This window comes from Pseudorca crassidens, chromosome 8 (genome assembly GCF_039906515.1).
Source record: "Pseudorca crassidens isolate mPseCra1 chromosome 8, mPseCra1.hap1, whole genome shotgun sequence".
Taxonomy (NCBI): domain Eukaryota; kingdom Metazoa; phylum Chordata; class Mammalia; order Artiodactyla; family Delphinidae; genus Pseudorca; species Pseudorca crassidens.
The window spans coordinates 86,688,641-86,706,645 of NC_090303.1; the positions used below are offsets into that span (position 1 = coordinate 86,688,641).

The following is an 18,005-nucleotide window of genomic DNA, read 5'->3' on the forward strand; positions in this document are numbered from 1 at the left end:
GCCCTGTTACCCAGCACTTTGGCCGTGGTCCTCACCTTTGCGCTTTCTTAACTAGAAAGAGTGTGGTTTGGGAATCCCATACGTATAAGTGCAAGTCCATCTTCCTCCTGCTAGTTTGAGTCTTGAAAGGACTCTAAACATTGCTCGGCTTCACTACGAACGGGGATTAAAAACTCATCCTCTACAGGGTCATTTGGGGGAAGTCCATGAACTACCATGTATGACGCGTCTGGCACAGAGGGAGCAAGTGCTCAAAAAACGTTTGTTCTTTCCTCGTCCTTCCCCCTTGACTCAGGCTGCACCTGGTCCCTCAGCTACTCCCTTTTCCTACCTCGTTTCCCAAGGATCCGTCTCCCCTGCCCCCGCCTCTGTGTGCTTTTCCATAAACACCCATCAATTCTCATGGTCCAGCCTATCCACCCCTTCGAAGCTTCAGTGCCCAACAATTTCAACAGCTCTGAGTGCCCCAACACAACAGGAATGGCTAGGGAGTTCCCAGTTCTGTTCACTGCTCCTCTAATGGCAGTCCCCTCTTCTGGAAGGTTCCGCGTGCTCTGAGACAGGACCTTCACCAGCCAGCCACGTGGCCTTGGGCACATCCCCAAACCCTCTGAGTCTCCCCATCCATAAAATGAAGAGGCTGGTTTGGAATCCATGAATTTTATGGTCCCAATTCTAATATGAACCCAGTAGGTGACCTGGGGGCACATCCTCATATAACCTTTCTGAGGCTCAGTTTTCCCATCTTTAAAATGGGGGTAAACAATGCCTGCTAAACTAGCTCAAAGCGTCGTATTCAAAATATCGACCCCTGCATGCTGGAGGAGGTGGGGGTCTTTGCAGGGTACGTTGGTCTCCTGGAAGTGCCATTTACCTACCAGGAAGGAAGTATTTTAATAACTGGTATATTGTGACCTGGCATAGTCATACAGGTGGGTATGGCTCTCATAGGTAGTGCATGATACCGTTATCCTAGCTAACACAATGAACACGGTGCAAGGGGTACAAGGTTTCAACGCAGCGCATGTCCCACCATCTCCATCACCTTACACATATTTTGCCACGTGCTATCTTGTTTCATAGCACAACACATATAATCACCACCATGTCCATGAGAAAGAAATTAAGCACACCAGTTATCTCAGTTCCCACAGTGACCGTGAGCAAAACACCCTCACCATCATCTTACTGACTTTTGTCCCCAGATGATGATCTAGCCCCCTTACGGAATTCCTTAAAAACATACTGCCCTTCTCTTTTCGAGGAAGATATTTCTCTGAACAATCATTTGAAAGGGGCAGCTCTTGGAGGGTAGAAAACACCTGCATTTAGCAAGATTATTGGGAGACAAATGCATACAATAAGAACCAGATTCGCTTGGAGTCTGTTTTGCCCGTGGCTATGTTCTGCAGTCCTGAGAATGGGCTGAGGTTGGGGAGAAGGGTGGCTTGAGGTACAAGAAGATCTTTAAACGTCTTGGCTTTCAGAAAGTGGCTCCAGTGGGCTCCAGGTCCATCGTCTAGCCCTGTGCATATTTTGGTTTCCACTGAAATGCACACAGAAGTAAAGACAGCACCGCTAATTGCAGGGGGAGTATCAACATATGAGAGCAAAAAAGATGCCTTTCCATCTACCACGTCCAGCATGTCGGTGGCTGCTTGATACAGAGGTTTCATTGCATATTTAAATAATTGAACACGACATAAAGAATGCTGCCCAGCTGGGAGAGGAAAAGCTGCCTTCAGGGCTGGTGCTTCCTCGGGAGGGGGTGGTGGGCTGTGGATTTACAGTCCCTAGTGTGTTTACAAGATGAGGGCTCTAATTCTCTCAGTTGTTACCGCAAGGCTGGGGGGAGCTGGGTAGGGGCAGCACGGAGGGGCAGCTAAGGGACAAGTAAATTGCAGTTCACCCCTCCCCCCACGTCACCTCAGCCCCCATCAATTCCAAAGACAAGTTAGCACTAGCCGCAACCAACCCCCAAAATTTACACTCACCTTCTCAACCCATGGTGCCCAGTACAAAAATGCAACGCACCATATATTTTCTTTGCTGTTCCCCAAGTTTATGCCATTAACGTGATCTACGATGGGCTGGTTTATGGAGAGAGCAAAGTAATAATACAAAAAGGAAATACCCATAATCTTAAGTGGGGGAAGGGCAGATGAGATTGATGGAAAGTGCAGTTGAGTGCAGAGATGGCAACCCAGTAATGGAATACCTGCGCACAGGGGTTTGGCTTCGTTTTCTCAAAGGAGGGTGAAGGGCATGGCAAGGGTGCTTTTGTTCCCTCTGGTTGGATCCCAGAGGACGGTAAGAAGGGGAGCTGAATCGCTGACAAGGTGGGCTGGCCTGATCTCCTTCAAGTCCAGTTGGGGATAAATGCCCTTGGCCTGCCCTGTCTCTGGGCATGGGGCTCATTTCAGCAGCTGTCCCGGGGCCCGGACTTCCCCTGCTTTGCCAGCGCTTGAGTCCCAGGGAGGACTGACCTTGGGATCAGCAGATTTCCTGATACCCGTCCTGGCAACAGATTCAACTCAGCGGTATCGGGGTGGTAGGGGATTTGGGGAGAAACTTTCAAGCACAGCTTTGGAAATCAAATAGAATTCATTTTGCCTCTTCTGATCTTACAATTGTTCTCTGGAGTAAACACTCTGGTTGAACTTCAAGAAGAGAGGGGCTGCAGGAACTTCCTCTTTGAGCCTGTATTTAATGCGCCAGATGTGCCTCGGCTTCCTCGCGAAGCCCATCCCGCCTGGAGTCCAGAGAATGCAGCTTCAGCCGCAGCTCACTTTGCTTTTCAGGTTAGATGAGAAATAACAGCAAAATAATCCAGCGAGGATAAATTCTTCTCAGTGGATTGGCTTTTCCGTGGAAGTTCGCCTTTGTTCGCCAAGGATCACTGTTATGAAGTGCGTGGGCCTGATGGGGGGCTCAGGTCACCCAGCAGAGGAGCCTGGGGATTCCAAAGCCACTGGGAGACCAGTGGTCCCTCCCGCCTGGTGCAGGTGAGAGCGTGGCCCTGTTCACGGCTGCCCCGGTGAAAGTCCATTCCAGTGGGAAGCCAGGAGTCTCGGCTGATACTGGGAGAACAGGACTGAAAGGACTCTGTGGTCCCACTTCAGCCTTCCCTCGCCTTTCTCTCCCTCTTCTCTTTGGTACCCGGGATCTGGCAGCAGATCTAAAGACCCAGGGCTGTTATCACAATGTCATCATTAGTTGAAACAAAATCATTCTTTGTAACTGGAATCTAGTGCCTATAAACAACATATGTTATTGGGCGTTCTATTTCTAATAATTGTAATTACTCGAGAATACTTGCCATTAATATAATAACAACAGTGATTGACCAGTTCTCTGTTCCAGACCAATAACTTCACCTGAATGCACTCTTTGTTCAGGGGAAAAAAAAGAGGTAATTCAACATGCCTGGTGATAGTCAACAAAGCCAGTGTTGAAACTGGAAGACGCCCGGATGAAAGCCTTCCTAGGGATACAGGATGCTGCTGGGGAGTTGAAGGGCCACCTGGCAGCCTCCCTCTTGGCTAACAAAAGGCCTCTGTCTGCATCCCCACACTCAAAGGTTGAAAGCAAATGAAAACCTAGGGACTTCCAGAGAACCGCTGGGCCTGGGTCTCCCCTTCATTCCCAGGGTGAGTCTGGGTCTGGAAGTCCAGGGGAGCTCCAGGCCTGAGGCTGTGTGAGCCCCCCTATTGGGCAGAACTGGGAGACCTAGGCCACACTTGGACACTCACCCAGTAAGACCACTTCTTGGGCGGGGATTTCTCTTTGGTGCTCTCCAGATTATTTCCACTGATAATTGCAGAACTTCAGCAATCATGTGGACCAATGGTCCCATTTTACACGTCTCTAAATACAGATCTACAGATCTCTTACACACCTTTAAACCTCCCACAATGCCCCGCATATGGGAAATGTTCAAGAAGTGGGTAACGTAGGATGAGAGGTGACCTGTAACAGTGCTACAGAGTATCATGCCATGAATAAGCTCTTCCCCTGGCATGGAGAGGGGACACTTGTGCCTGGGGCTTCTACAAAGTCACCGTTCAGAGGTGTAATTTTCTTCGTTACCCCTTATTCCTGTTACCAGCTCTTCCCAGAAACAAAAATATAGACAACAAAGCAACAACATTAAAAAAAGATCATTATATTTCTGTTAGCAGCCGGGGCTTTTTTTTTTAAGCTCTGAGGACAATATGACCTTCTTCCGCTGACCTGCAATGGCTGGCCTCAGCCAACAGTCCACAAATATTTATTTACTTCTTTTCCCCTTATCTCCAGGAAGACGCTGCTACAACAACCATCACGAGGTGGTCGACTCTGGTCTCTCCTCTGTGTTATAGTCAAAATGGTCCATTATTGAGCTGGGTAGAATGCAGCCTCCAACTGTGGACCAGGAGTACAGCCTTAAGACTTCCTTCTCGGGCCTCCCTGGTGGCACAGTGGTTGAGAGTCCGCCTGCCGATACAGGGGATGCAGGTTCGTGCCCTGGTCCAGGAGGATCCCACATGCCGCGGAGCGGCTGGGCCCGTGAGCCATGGCCGCTGAGCCTGCGCGTCCGGAGCCTGTGCTCCGCAACGGGAGAGGCCACAACAGTGAGGGGCCCGCGTACCGCAAAAAAAAAAAAAAAAAAAAAAAAAGACTTCCTTCTCTTAGAATAAATAAGCATCCAAGAAAAAGAGAAGCCAAAGTTAATTCCATTCAGTGAAGCGATAAGGGAGGCACGGCGATTCCAAGATACCTGTCACTGTGATGGCTCGCCAGGCTCCCGGTAAAAGGGCTCATGTAAAATGGAAAGAGTTGGCGGTGGGGCCACAGCGGTGGGTTTGTCCTTCTTCACATCCCTCCATCCGTCACGTTCCTCCAGACTTCTTCCTCTTCTGGGGACCCTGGCACCACACCCTCTGAGGTTCTGTGAATCCCCAGTGACCTCTGCCACCACCAGGTGCACATGGGTGCTGTACCTGGCTTGCAGTCTGGGCACCTGAAGACATTATTCTTTTATGGAGATCCCTGAATTGCACTGGGAAACGTGGTGGGCTATTGTTTTATTCTTTTCTAGGTTTTTTTCCTCTTTCTGAGCAGCAGATGCCAGCTGCTTTTACATATTTAAAAGAAAGAAAGTTGGGACAAGAGGGGCAAACAGGACAGAAAAGGCAGAAATTTGAAAACCTCCTTCAAGGTCATTAAATGATTAGGGCCCTTTGAGATCCACCAGAGAGCTCGATTGTCTCTGTTTTCATTTTATTCTCGGGCCTCTCCACACAGGAAATCCCTGCCACATACACCAGCCTGGAAAGCTGGAGAGAGCCTGAGAACCTCTTTGTCCCCACTGCCATCAAGTTACTTGTAGGTTTCTGAACAACATAAGAAGAGGTGCTTCCTGGGCTCTTAGCCCCTGGTTGGGTGGGTCAACCAGCCCTTCTTCTGCATCTGACCCTGCACCCCAAGACAAAGGCCCAGGATTGAGGAGAATGGATAGCCTTCTTTTAAATTTCTTTTTTAAAAAATATTTTATTTATTGATTTGTCTGGCTGCGCCAGGTCTTAGTGGGGGCACGCGGGATCTTTCAGTTGCGCACGTGGGCTCTTAGTTGCAGCATGCATGCAGGATCTAGCTCCCCAACCAGGGACTGAGCCCAGGCCCCCTGCACTGGGGGCGTGAAGTCTCAACTGCTGGACCACCAGGGAAGTCCCGAGAATGTACAGCCTTTCATCAGGGTCTTCATGCCAAGGTGTGCCCCTTGGCTGTCAGACCCCTGTCTGTCCTATTAGCTTTAGCTCCACTTTGTCTTAGTTAAAAAAAAAAAAGAAGCAGAGAATTGACACATTAAAAATTAGATTCACATTCCTACTTAAAGCCAAGACATAACCCCTTTTCTCCCTTTTCCTATGAAGGGATAATCTAGGTCTGGGTCTCTTTTTCGGATTACAAATTCAGAGCAGCCATTCCCAGCCATAGACAGACCCCATCGCAGAGGCAGAGGGCCTGTGTCTAGAGACTTCCATAGCCTCTTCTTGTTCTGGTCTGAAACCTACAAGTGACTTGATGGGAGCAGAAAGAAAGAGGTTCTCAGGCTCTCTCCAGCTTTCCAGGCTGGTGTATCTAGCAGGGATTTCCTGTGTGGAGAGGCCCAGGAATAAAAGGAAAGCAGAGACACCTGAGGGATCTGGTGGATTTCAAAGGCTCCTAATCATTTAATTACCTTGAATGAGGTTCTCAAATTTCTGCTTTTTCTGCTCTGTCGACAGTGCTCTGAGGGACCGCTGAGCAGTCTGTACACAGTCCTGCTGTGTACTTATAATTATTTCTAGGACACACACACACACACACACACACCCCTCTCTGGGATTGTTCTGGAACTCACCTGGTGTGTAGAGGGTCCTGCTGGACGGAGTGACCTGGAATGCACCTCTGTCTGGTAACTGAACCCCCAGGACTGACCCAGAGCTCAGAGCTTTGCTTGTTTACTGCTTTCGTGAAGCGATCCCTTAAGAGTCGGGGCTGGGGAGCAAGGGGGTGGTCCTGCGGGATTTGCCTTTGTTTTCTCTTCTTAAGGGAAGAACTGCCTGCGTGTCCCTCGCTCACAGAAAGCAGCACTCACGGCTCTGGCTGCGGGACCTACCTCAGGCAGCCTCACCCGGCCTTCCTGGAAGGAGCAAGTCTTGGGGTCATGGGTGCAGACATGCCGGTATTTACACCAGTGGCAGCGGTATGGGCTCTCCACGCAGGACAGGCACCTGGGCACAGAGGAGGAAGAGGCACACATCAGAGAACCTGCATGAACCAAAAGCAGAAAGCCCAGGACTCTAGGGCCGAGCAAAACACGTTTTCATACTAGTAGAAACCACCTTCAAACACTCAGGAAGAGGAGATCTTGGAAAAATCCATCCCTTTTCTCTCCAAGTCCTCAGGAAGCCAAGAGTCTCTGGCCTCCGCCTTCACTCAGGTAGCTGACAACCCCGACCCCCCAAGAGCCTCATCAGCCACTTCCCTTTTTATAGGATGACGCCCTCCTTTGCTGAATCGGGAAACAATGAAGTCTGGAGTAGAGGGGCTCATCCAGAGAACCCATGAGAGTTAGGACTAACGGTGAAATTGACTTTCAATTCAAATTGACTCCAGCGTCTCTGCTGACAAGGACCCACATGGACACACCTTTGCAGAGGAAGGTCTTGAGGCTACCCCTTCAGTGTGATGGGCAGAGTTGGCAACCCTACGTCTACTCACCATTCCCAGGAAACACAGGCGACTTTATAAAAGCTACTTCCTGTTTAAAACCCAACATGGCTCCCTTCTTCCAAAGGGTCGAACCCAGATGCCTTGCCATGCAGGCCAAGGCCTCTGTGGTGTCTAGATCCACTGTCCCCACGTGTGTCTGGTGCTTCAGCCAAGAACAGGCCATGCTCTCCCCGTGCTGTCCTTCTACCTGGAGTAACATTTCCTCTACCTCATCACCTCCTCTTCCTTCTTTGACCAACGCAGAGTTGGTCTCATTGGGGCCCTCATCCTATTCACCCTCTTGTTTCTGTCTCTGGAACAGTATTGCTCTTGTTGTATTATATTTTACTTATTCATTGTCCTGTTCATCCGCTGGTCCACCAGGCCATGATCCTTGGTGGGTAGAGATCGTGTCTTTGCATCTTATTAATGTTTGATCCTCCTTGTTTAATGAGTAACACACTGCCGTGCATACAGGATGCTTAAAATCATCTTACGGACTGAATGGAAACTTCAAATATGATTTCATCGACCTATTCTACTTTCTTAGAGGGGCAAAAGGGGAGTGAGGGATTCGGTCACCACGTGGTAAAGACATGGCAAGCTCTGTGGGAAGAAGCAGGAAGAGAATTCCAATGTCGAAGCAATTTGGCTGGGAGGACTGGCTGCCTCTTACTTGGGGTGCCCAAGAGAGCCACAGCTCTGGACTCACAGCTGTCATAATCAGACAGAGCCCACCAGCCTAGAGTCCCAAATATCTATGGTTATGTTAACTAGCTTGTCCTATATGGAGAAGAAAACAGAACATTATATTAAAGCAAGCAAAGCTTTCTGAGATCAGATTCTATGGCTTTCAGACTGTGCTCTATGGAACCCTGGGGGTTCCGTGGAGCTTCTTTGGAGACTGTGAGATGCGTGGGGTTCCTAGACAGAGGGGTTCCAGGTCTCCTCGACCCTCAACCATCTCCTGCTTCCATCTATTTTGTATATTGGGCTTTCACACCTAATTTTGGTTGAAGAAAGGTTTCTATGGTGAAAGACAGGTTTGTACCTTCTCAATATTATCCAGGCCCATCACTTTGGAGAGGAAATCATAATATAGTAACAGTAAAATGTACAGTTGCCTAAACAGTCGGCCAGACACGACTCTAAGCGCTCTCTTTGTAATAGCTCTTCTAGCCCTCGCCGCCAGCCTGCGGGCTGAGCAGGGCTGATGAGCAGGCGGCAAGCAGCGATGTCCCAGCCGAGGGGACCGTGCCCTCGCCACGTCAGCTCTTAAATATCTGGGTGACGCCCCAGGAAGAGGACTACTATTTCCTCATTTACAGAGGATACCGGGGCACAGAAGGGTTACTTTTCCTAGCTGGTCTGACTCTAGAGCCCAAGCCTCCGTCGCCCGTGGCTTCCCCTGGGAAGTGGAGGCTTCAGTCAAACAGAGCCAGAGCTGGAGCCGGAGCCAGAGCTAGAAGCCCACCCCAGGCTGAAGCCCGCCTCTGACCGTCGCCAGCCTGAGTCCCGACCCAGCCTGCAGGGGACTGTGCAGAGCGGAGCGTTCCTTCAGGTGACTTGTTGGACCACTGCCTGGACACACGTGGGGCCTTCTCTCCCTCCCCAGACCCCTCTTCTCACCTGGGGTGCTGGTTGCTCTGTTCTCCAGGTAATAAGCAGCCCCCTCCTCAACAGATGGTGGAAAGTGAATCACGTTAGCAGACTTATGCCAGAGAAGATGTAAGGGCTAGGGACTTGGAGTTCCCCAGCCCACAGGTTATCACGCTGCCCGTTCTAGCCTCTTCCCATTAACCCTGTGGGTGCCAGAGAACGGAGTCTCTCTTCTTCTGGGGGTGAAGGAGGTCGCCTTACAGGGCCTCTAGATGGTAAGTCCTTGGGAAAGTGGTGGGATCTTCTATCTTTGGATGAACTTTGACCCCAGACACAGGGAGCTGAGTGAGGCTGGAGGGGCACTTACGAATTGTGGACGCTGCAGTTGTAGAAGACAAAGCTGGTGCTGGCAAAGGTCATGCCTGTCTCCTTCGACTTGAGCTGCAGCTGGACGACATGGTGGTCCCCTGTGGGCGGAGCCAGCCATGAGGTGGAGGTGGGGTGGGGGACGGCCACTGCCCCGTGTCAGGTCCCACTGAGAGTAATGCACCCTGGCAAAGGGGAGCCCCCTCTCCAGGGGGTGTGCTCAGCTCTAACCGGATTCGGATTCAGGACAACCCCGAGAACAGCTGCAGAGGGTGATTCTGGTCTAGTTCTCCTCCCACACTGTATTCCCGGCACCCGCCTCTCATTCGCTCACCAGGTCCTTTCCTGTCTACACGCGCACGCGCACACACACACACACACACACACACACACTCTGACGGGTATTCAAATGTGCATTCACATACATGATGTCCATGCAGCCCGCACAGAATTACAAATACACACACTGATTAGCTACCAGGAGAAACACGCAGACTCTTGGCAACGCTGCCACAAATCACGCCAGAGGTTTTACACGTGGGTGTGTGAGCGCTCACGAGCTCGTTCCCCATCTCTGCAAGGAAAGACCCTGTGCGGACACCCCCTCGTCTGGTGGGCTCCATTCGGGCAGACATCCCTGGAATCCTCAGCTGGCACCACGGAGGAGCTGGGGCCCATGTTTAATTCACAGCCCTGACCCCAGGCCCCTTGTTCTGTGCCTTCCCTGAGAGGCTCATTAATCAATCAGCTCGGAACAAATGTGACAAGCCCAAATGGGAGGGCCAACATGGAATCAGGCTGCCCAGGCAGGCCTGTCCCTCTCAGCGCTGGGCCTCTGTCCACCTCGTCCTTCTCGTGGCAGCCGGCCAGCAACAGGAAGCTCCGGGGAGGCGGGGCGGGGGTGGGAGGGGCAACGGTTCAGGGTCAGAGACCCAGCAGTGCAGGCAGGGGGTAAGGAAGCAGATGACCCCTGCACCCCATCCCTCCTCCCGTGCCCCTCCATGACGGCCCTCTCATGCTCCAGCATGACCTCTGAACTTGACCGGCACACTCTGCCACTGTGCTGGCCTTTCCCTCTCCCGCCCTCTTGGCACCGCTCCCCACCCAGGGTGAGGTTGACTCCTGGACGCTCACCTGGTTTCAATTCCAAAGGCAGCGGAGGGACACTCCATCCCCCTCTTCCTGTGACACCCCTACCAATGCACGCCGCTTCCTCTGACCCTCCCCTCCTGTGCGCTCCCTCGATCCCGCGTGTCTGTCCTGAGTTCTCATCATCCAGGCGGCGGGAGGAAGGACTTGCCACCCCACTTTGCCCCTGGGGACCACTCACCGTTCTCCGTGATGATCTGGGGCACCTCCTTGGCTGCTGGGGAGTGGCACTGGATCTGACTGCCTACCACCAGCCCGTCCATCTCTGACAGGTCCTCGAAGGTGCAGCTGACACCAGCTGACAGCTCTGGGACATTGTACGTCTCCAGGACCAGCTGTGAACAGCCAGGCAGGGGGAGAGATACATGGGAAAAAGAAGGTATGGAATAAAGGAAGAAAGAGGGAGAGCAAGAGAGATCAGAGAGAAAGAGAAGAAAGAAAAGCGTGAGGCAATATTGACAGACAGAAGAGACCCAGTTTACGACAGGAGAGGACAGAGAAGGTGGTGGGATGGTAAGAGACAGAGACAAAAGAAATAAGCATCTGAATGGATTTGGCCCCAGGAAACAGAACGTTTAGGGGATCTGTAGGTGGAGAGAGGCCCTGGGCAGGACTGAGGCCCTGAGGAACTGCCGGTCAGGCTCCCCTCCGTTATCCCCAACTTTGGAAAATGGCAACACCAACCAGCAGGTGCCCAGCAAGAACGTGGGCGCCACCGCCCCCTTTTCTCCCTCTGCACATACATCTTTCCCATCTCAAAGACAAGGATAGGGCTCCCAACACTTTCCCCCTCTTGGTCACACTTCCAGTCATTTCTGGTGTCAGTTTTCCCTGTCTTTCTACCCCTTGCGCGTAAAGCCTCTTCCCCGATAGTCCTGCAAACGTCCCCATCTTCCATCCCTGGGGACACATTCTTTAACACCCCTGCCCTGCTCTGGAGCGGCCTTGCTGGCCAGCTAGGCCCAGCCCTCCTGAGGGGTGTTGGGCTGAGGCCCTTTTGGGCGGCGGGGGGGAAGGCTCTTCCGACGTCTGTGGATCCCGGTCCCACAGCCTTACCAGGACATTGTACTGAGAGACGGAGATGTTGCTGGGATGGACGGTCAGCCGGACGCACTGCTTCATCTCAGAGGCGAACCTGCGGGGCTCTCTGGACCGCTCACAGCGCTCCTTCCGGGTGCACCTGGGAATGACAGAGCGACGGATCAGGGACTCAGGAGGAGACCGCTGGTCCAGCGAGGGGCCGGCGCGGAGGTCAGGCATTGCCAGCGGCTCCTAGGACATGTCCGAACTGAGCATGCCCAGGACTAACCTTCTAGGTTCCTTCCTCCAGCCTGGTCCTCCCCCATCAAGCCCAAACTGGAAGAAGAAGGTAATTCCAATCACTGGTTGTCACATGCGAAACCCTGGGAGTCACCCCGGAGTGCCCTCAGGGCCTCCTCATTCACAGAAAGAGCTGGAAGTCCTGTCTATTCCCCCTCCCCACTCAGCCTCAGCGCCCCCCTTCGCAAACCGAGACCGTTCTCTCCACGTATCTCCTCTTTCCGATTTCCTCGGCTTTGTGCACGCCAGCTCCTCTGTCTGCACTGCCCTCTCGCCACATTTTTCCCCATTCCAACTTCTACCTGTCCCTCTAGACATGGTTCAACTATAATGCATCTGCCGTGAGTCCCTCTTCCCACCAACCCACTCCCACCCCGGGCAACGTTAAGAGCACTTTGGTGTTTCCCACCGTCTAGAACTTCTTAGACTATATGACAATTATTAGGCTAAGCGCAGCCCTCTCCTACCAAGTGTGAACGTCTCAAAAAAAGAAACTATGCCTGACCTACTCTGGAATCCCCTGCATATCTCCTGCCCAGCAGACAGAAGGTAAACATAGGTGGGCAGGAGGGAGGGGAGGAGGGATCAGAGTTGCCGAGGGTAGAAGTTCAGAGCACGCCCTGGAGCCAGGCTGCGTTGGATCCGAATCCCAGCTCCATGGCCCAGCGTCACTGCTGTAGAAGGTTCGCTATTGCCTAGTGTCCGCGTCCTATTATTGTTCAAAGTGTGCCTTGTCATCAGTGGATCACATCCAGGTGACCTGGGATCTTACGGTCGTAACTGATGGAGGCTTGTGAAAGATGCCCGTAAAAGTCAGGGTGGTCACCCAAATGCACACATCACACATAGGGGAAGGCACTTAAGCTCTCAGCCGGGGCCACGGCTTGCCCTGCCTTCCAGTGGGAGTTGACTGCTCGGAGGTATTTGACTTTCAGGAAACAGTATTTAACCCAAGCTGGATAAGCCTGGTGAACACGGAGCTGCTCTGAGTGGCCATGATTTGGAACCTCTGGGCTACTGATTCTGCTGTGGGGTGGCAGTGAGGGAAAGCAGGGTCCTCAGAGGGACATGTTGAGGTAAGATGGGACTGCAGGGAAATCCCTCCTGAGTGCTGATCTCTTTTGGTTAAAGAGGAGAGACTCTGCCGAGAAGGGAGGATGTCAGGGGCTGTTGCAGGAGCGGAGGAAGCACCGGGCAAGGAGCTGAGTAGGGAAGGGAACAGCCAGGGATATGGAAGGGAACCTCTGTCTCAAGAAGCAGAGGGTGAGGGGTAGGGTAAAAGGTGAGGGGAGCGGGGCACCTGGATACCCTAAGCTGCTCTCGGGGTGACTCTCAAGGCACAGAGGAAACCTGCGGGGGCCTCTCCTCCCAGCCACGGGGAAGGAAGTATGCCATCCACATCACCTGGAGTTACCAAATAGAGTCCAGGTAGAAAAGAGGCAACTCCTTCTCCCTTGCAGTGGGTACAAAGGAACTTCGTTGAGGGATCTCAAGACAAGGTCTATCTGCGTGGTTTGCTGCTCCCGGAGTTCATGAGACTGCATCCTGGCCTCGGTGGGAGGGACGGCCTAACAGTGGAGGGTCTGAGAGGAGAATTTAGCTGAGAAATCACTGAAGGCGTGGACTAAAGGAAGAAAGGGGAGATATGGACAGAAAGGATAACCTTGGAGTAAAGTGGATGTGTAATGCAGAAATAAAACACAATTCTGAATAAAATAATCATGGCTACTAGTCATTGAGCTCTTATTGGGCACTGTGATAAGGGGCTTACAGTTTATGTCACTGAGCTCTCCCAGAGATGATGGGAGGTAGGTAACCATTTTAAACCCCACCTTACAGATCAGGAAACTACAGAGGGCAGTTAGTCACTTGGTCAAGGTCATCAGCTAGTCAGAGGGAGCCTGTATGAACGCAGATGGACTCTGGAGCCTCCACTCTCACCCACCGTGCTCTACCTCCCTGAAGCTTCTAGACTAAACCCATTTTCCTTGCCATCCTGATATCCCCTTCTGTGCTTAGGGCAATTTAAAAATGTCCTCTCAATCTTATTCTCTATGCTAATCGCTGTTTTTGCCTGCCACTGGAAACACTTTGAATATTACTGAGACTTGTGAATTCTCCAGGACTTGTCCAGGAATCTCATCCCAAGGGTGAAAGGTCAGATGTGAGTGTGTTTGTCTCCAAGGCACCCCCAGGCTGTTCTAGCAGACCCATGACAACAAGGGCATCTGCCTAAAAGTCTGGGAAGTTAATTTACCAGGCTAGCTCCTCTGCGAGGACTTCATTACCTCCGGCCATTAAGCTAATGTTATGGACTTTTCCAGGGTGTCTGCACTGACATCACTATTAATAGTGTTATTACTCCCATTAACAGCAGACCCAGAGAGCTGGTACAGACTTCAATTACTCACTGACTCCCCAACTTTGAAGTTCCTATTTCCAAGAGCAATCAGTAGATCTGAAAAATGTCTTTGATTAAATTATGCAGAGAGGAAAAATGAAGCTGCTTTCAGCCCAAACATCACCTGAAGTTACCAAATAGAGTCCAGAGAGAAAAGAGGCAACTCCTTCTCTCTTGCAGGAGGTACAAAGGAACTTGGTTGAGGGATCTCAAGACAAGGTCTATCTGCATGGTTTCCTGCTCCCAGAGTTCATGAGGCTGCATCTTTCCATGGCTCCTGAGAGCCCACAACTAAACAGGTATCATCTCCCGCAGATTTAGGTCTTACCAGGGAAGCCACCCGTGGCTTACAATTTTAAACATCCCATCTAACTGTGTAATCTTGGGCAAATTACTTACCCTCTTTGCTGCCTCAGTTTTCTCATCTATAAAATGGGGACAAAATAGTACCTACCTAATAGGGTTATCATGAGGGTTAAAAGATGATGCAAGTAAAGCATTTAGAACAGAGCATAGCTCATACATAATAAGTCCTCCATGAAACCTAGTATTACCCCATCCCTCCTCTGCTTTCCCATCCAACCCCCCGAAACTGCAGCTGATGTAGAAGCACAGATCTCCTCCCAGACTGGACCACAGGGCAAATCAAAGAGGAAAAGACAGCAATGGCTGCAGCACTTTTCCTCTTAATGACGGAGGGGGAGCCCCAGATGGCAGGAGGGAGCAAAGAGGAAAAAAAGAGTAGTCTGAGCTGTAGCTCTGCTTTCTTCCTAGCTGTCAAAGGGTATTGAGAACTCAGCTCTCTTCATGGAAAGTCAAGTTTAAGGTCAGTGTCAGGGGTGTTTTGACATTTCTACTATCCCTCAGGGCCCATGAGGGCGGAAGCTACAAATGTTCAAAAGCACAGACAATTGACCTTCGAAGTGACAGGAAAATGTAGGGGAAGAATGGATTCCTTCTGAGTTCTTAAAGGGTCTGTCAGGGGAATGGCCTCCTGCTCTTCTGGGACTATGATTTTCCATTAGGTCAGGCAAGAGCTAGGGAATGTGCAAAGGGTTAATTCATGACCCCTGGGTCGGGGGGCTTAGATGTTTCCTTCAAAGGGGCTCCAGGTACTTCCAAAAGCACGTCCTTGCAATCCACTGTGGGGACACCTTGGACATGGCGGAAGACCCTGCTTCATCCATTTTCCAGGCAGGACTCAAACAGTGCATGCTATATGGCTTTGAGTTTCCAGACAGTCATCCCTGCCAGCACCATTGCCACCCCCAGGAATCGCAGACCTACAGGTGGCCAGCAGGAAGCAGGCTCCAGGAACACAGCCCGGGTCCCAGAACTGGAGTCTGGCCCCCCTAGGCTCTTCATCCCTCCCCTTCTCCCTCCACTTTCTCTGCAGTTGGTCCTCCAGCTCCAGTTCAGAGGTGCTAAAAGCCCTTGGGGACAAAGATCCTGGCCCCTGGAGGGGTTATTATTCAAGTCAGTGGTTCCAATGAGATTATCTTCTCTAAAGAAGCAGCTACCACCGCCTCCCCTAAGCCTGAACTTTCACTGCTGGAGAATTCACAGCCAAGTGGAAAATTAGAAGGGAGAGGAATGGAGAAAGGAAGGGGGTGAGGGAGAGGGAAAGGAGTGGTGATTAAGTTCTCTAGAAATTAATTCCTAAATACAGTGATGGAAATATTAACTCCCAGCGCTGCTGGCTGGGCAAGCAAATTTCCATTTGGAAGTGGGGCTCTCTGTGAGTCCGGCCTGGGCAAGCCTCCAAACCGCAGTGGAGATGGGGGAAACCACCGCTGGTCCGTCTCTCCAGGCCCTCCAGGTAGTGCAGGTCTACCAGCCTCGGATATCAGAACTGGCTCCTTGCTTCTCCCTGTAGGTGATCCCCCATCCTTAACACTCCACGTTGGTCATGGCCTGTGCTTGAAGTGCAGTATTTGGGGAATCTGTGTTTAGAACATGAGGAGGTTGGAAACAAATGGGGTAGGGCTCCCTAAATGCCCTTCACAGAAAAGGTAAGAGGAACCTTATTCAAGTTGGAGATCACGGGGGCTCTCCGATCACTGTCTCTACATCTGGGAACCCTGACGAGGGAAGAGACTGGGCTTCCTAACATCGTTACCCTTGCCCTCTTCAGGAATGCCCCCAGAAATGGGCAGGTGGCATGTGTAGCCTGGAGGAAGGCAGACTGGATAGTAAAGGGAGGCCTTCTAGGTACATGGTGTGTAAGGGGTTTCTTATATGAAGGGCACGGACCAGGTGAGGCCTTTCAGTACCGTGACTCTAGGATGTGCAACCACAGATACAGAGGGCCAACTAGGGGATCTGACGTTCATGGATTTTGGTACCCGCTGTGGGTCCTGGAACCAATCCCCTGTGGATTGGTTCTGTATCTATTGAGCTGGGGCGAGAAAAATTCAAATACACTAGGATCTCGTCTGGGACCCTTTCCTCTGGACCAGAGGCTGATAAATTTTTCGCAAAGAGTCAGGGAAGGCCACAGCATGGACTGCAAAGAGTTCGCTGGGCAGAAGTGGATCTGAACAATTCCTCACGACTGTGTAGACATCCTGCAAAGAGCCCAAGGAGAGATCATTGACTTAGCGGGTGAGTATTCAGTAGCCCTTGGATACAGGTTAAAAAATTAAAATAAACATAAAACCAGGCTATGGGATATGCTACGAAGCAGCACAAAAGGACTGGCATTTTGGAATCAGTTTGGACTTGATTAAGGGGACATTTAGTGTGACTGTGGAACAAACTTCTCTCTCTGCCCTTTCCCAGGTGGCCGCTGGACAGCCACACCATGGCTGCTGAAGACTGTCTGGGAAGGAAGACTTCCCAGCGGTGGGTTTCTCCCAGCCACCCCATCACAGCCCTCCAGTCCCGGGGAGGACAGCGGCAGGACAGGGACCACGGAGGAGGTCCTGGGTCTGATCCATAGCCTCTGCTTACACAGCCACTGAAGTCAGAGCTAGTCCCCCGGGGGGCTGCCTGCACATCCCTCCCTTAATTTTCAAGGCGTTGCTGTAAGATGGCTCTTCACTGCCATTTTATGGCAGGAAACTGAGCCCAGACTGGGTCGGTCCACAGACAGGTTCTTAGTTTTAACCCATCCCTTCTGTGTAGGTAGCAGCATTTTTCCTCTCCTCTCCTCTCCTTTCCTTCTCTCCATCTTGGCAGAAACTATATAAAGTGAGTCCTGAACAGTGACCCATGCCAAGCCATCCAGGGAGGGCATCCTTCCAAGAGAAGAAATCTGCAAAGAGGAGGGGTCCCGGGGGGGAGGGAAGGACTTTATAAAAGCTGATCTTATCTTCCGCCTGTCAATGTCCTGAGTTACATGAGCCTCCCAGGAGTGACGCTGATGACCCTGCTGAAGAAAGGTAACGTCTGGGCCGATCGATGGGACTAGGTCTGTGGGGGATCCCGTTACCTGCTGCGACTGATGGGCTTCTTGGCCTGGGCACGGGAGGGGAAGAGGGAGAGGGGGCTGGGGCCCTGGGGGTTGGAGGGCTCTTTCCAGGCCCAGGACAGGTGAAAGCTGGGCTTCAGGGCTGTGGGGGCACTGCAGCCTTTCCTTTCTTTCACCAAGTCAGAATAGGCTCAGGCCCAATGGACCTGCAAACAAAGGCTCAAGGTGATGGACAAATAAACAGTTTGTTGAAGCTGTCATTACCATTAGAAGCCAGCAAGCCTGTGGGCTGGGGCCCGGGGCTGAAAGAGAGGGCAACAGGGGTGACCCTCCGTGCTACTGGGTTGGCAAGCCTGTGCTCAGGACAACTGAGGGTGAGTAACAGGAGGGAGGGTTTCAATTACATGAGCATTTCTTAAGCCCCTTCAGTCTGCAACCCACCTGTGCCCTTGCTGGTACAAACAGCCCTTTCAGCCACCTGAGCCACCTGTTGGTTGGGGCCCCATCTTGAGCTGCATG

The 18,005-nt window shown here is 51.7% G+C and overlaps 1 protein-coding gene across 2 annotated transcripts in view; it reads right to left on the reverse strand.

The window, feature by feature from the left end:
- The window catches only part of PLXNA4 (plexin A4), a 608,757-nt gene that overhangs the window by 81,766 nt on the left and 508,986 nt on the right, over nt 1–18,005 (reverse strand). For both annotated transcript variants that reach the window (XM_067747050.1, XM_067747052.1), the window contains 4 exons: nt 11,410–11,533; nt 10,535–10,688; nt 9,206–9,305; nt 6,644–6,758 (listed from right to left, as the gene is read on the reverse strand). In XM_067747050.1, coding sequence (XP_067603151.1) covers nt 6,644–6,758; nt 9,206–9,305; nt 10,535–10,688; nt 11,410–11,533 — 493 coding nt within the window. The remainder of the gene's footprint in view (nt 1–6,643; nt 6,759–9,205; nt 9,306–10,534; nt 10,689–11,409; nt 11,534–18,005) is intronic.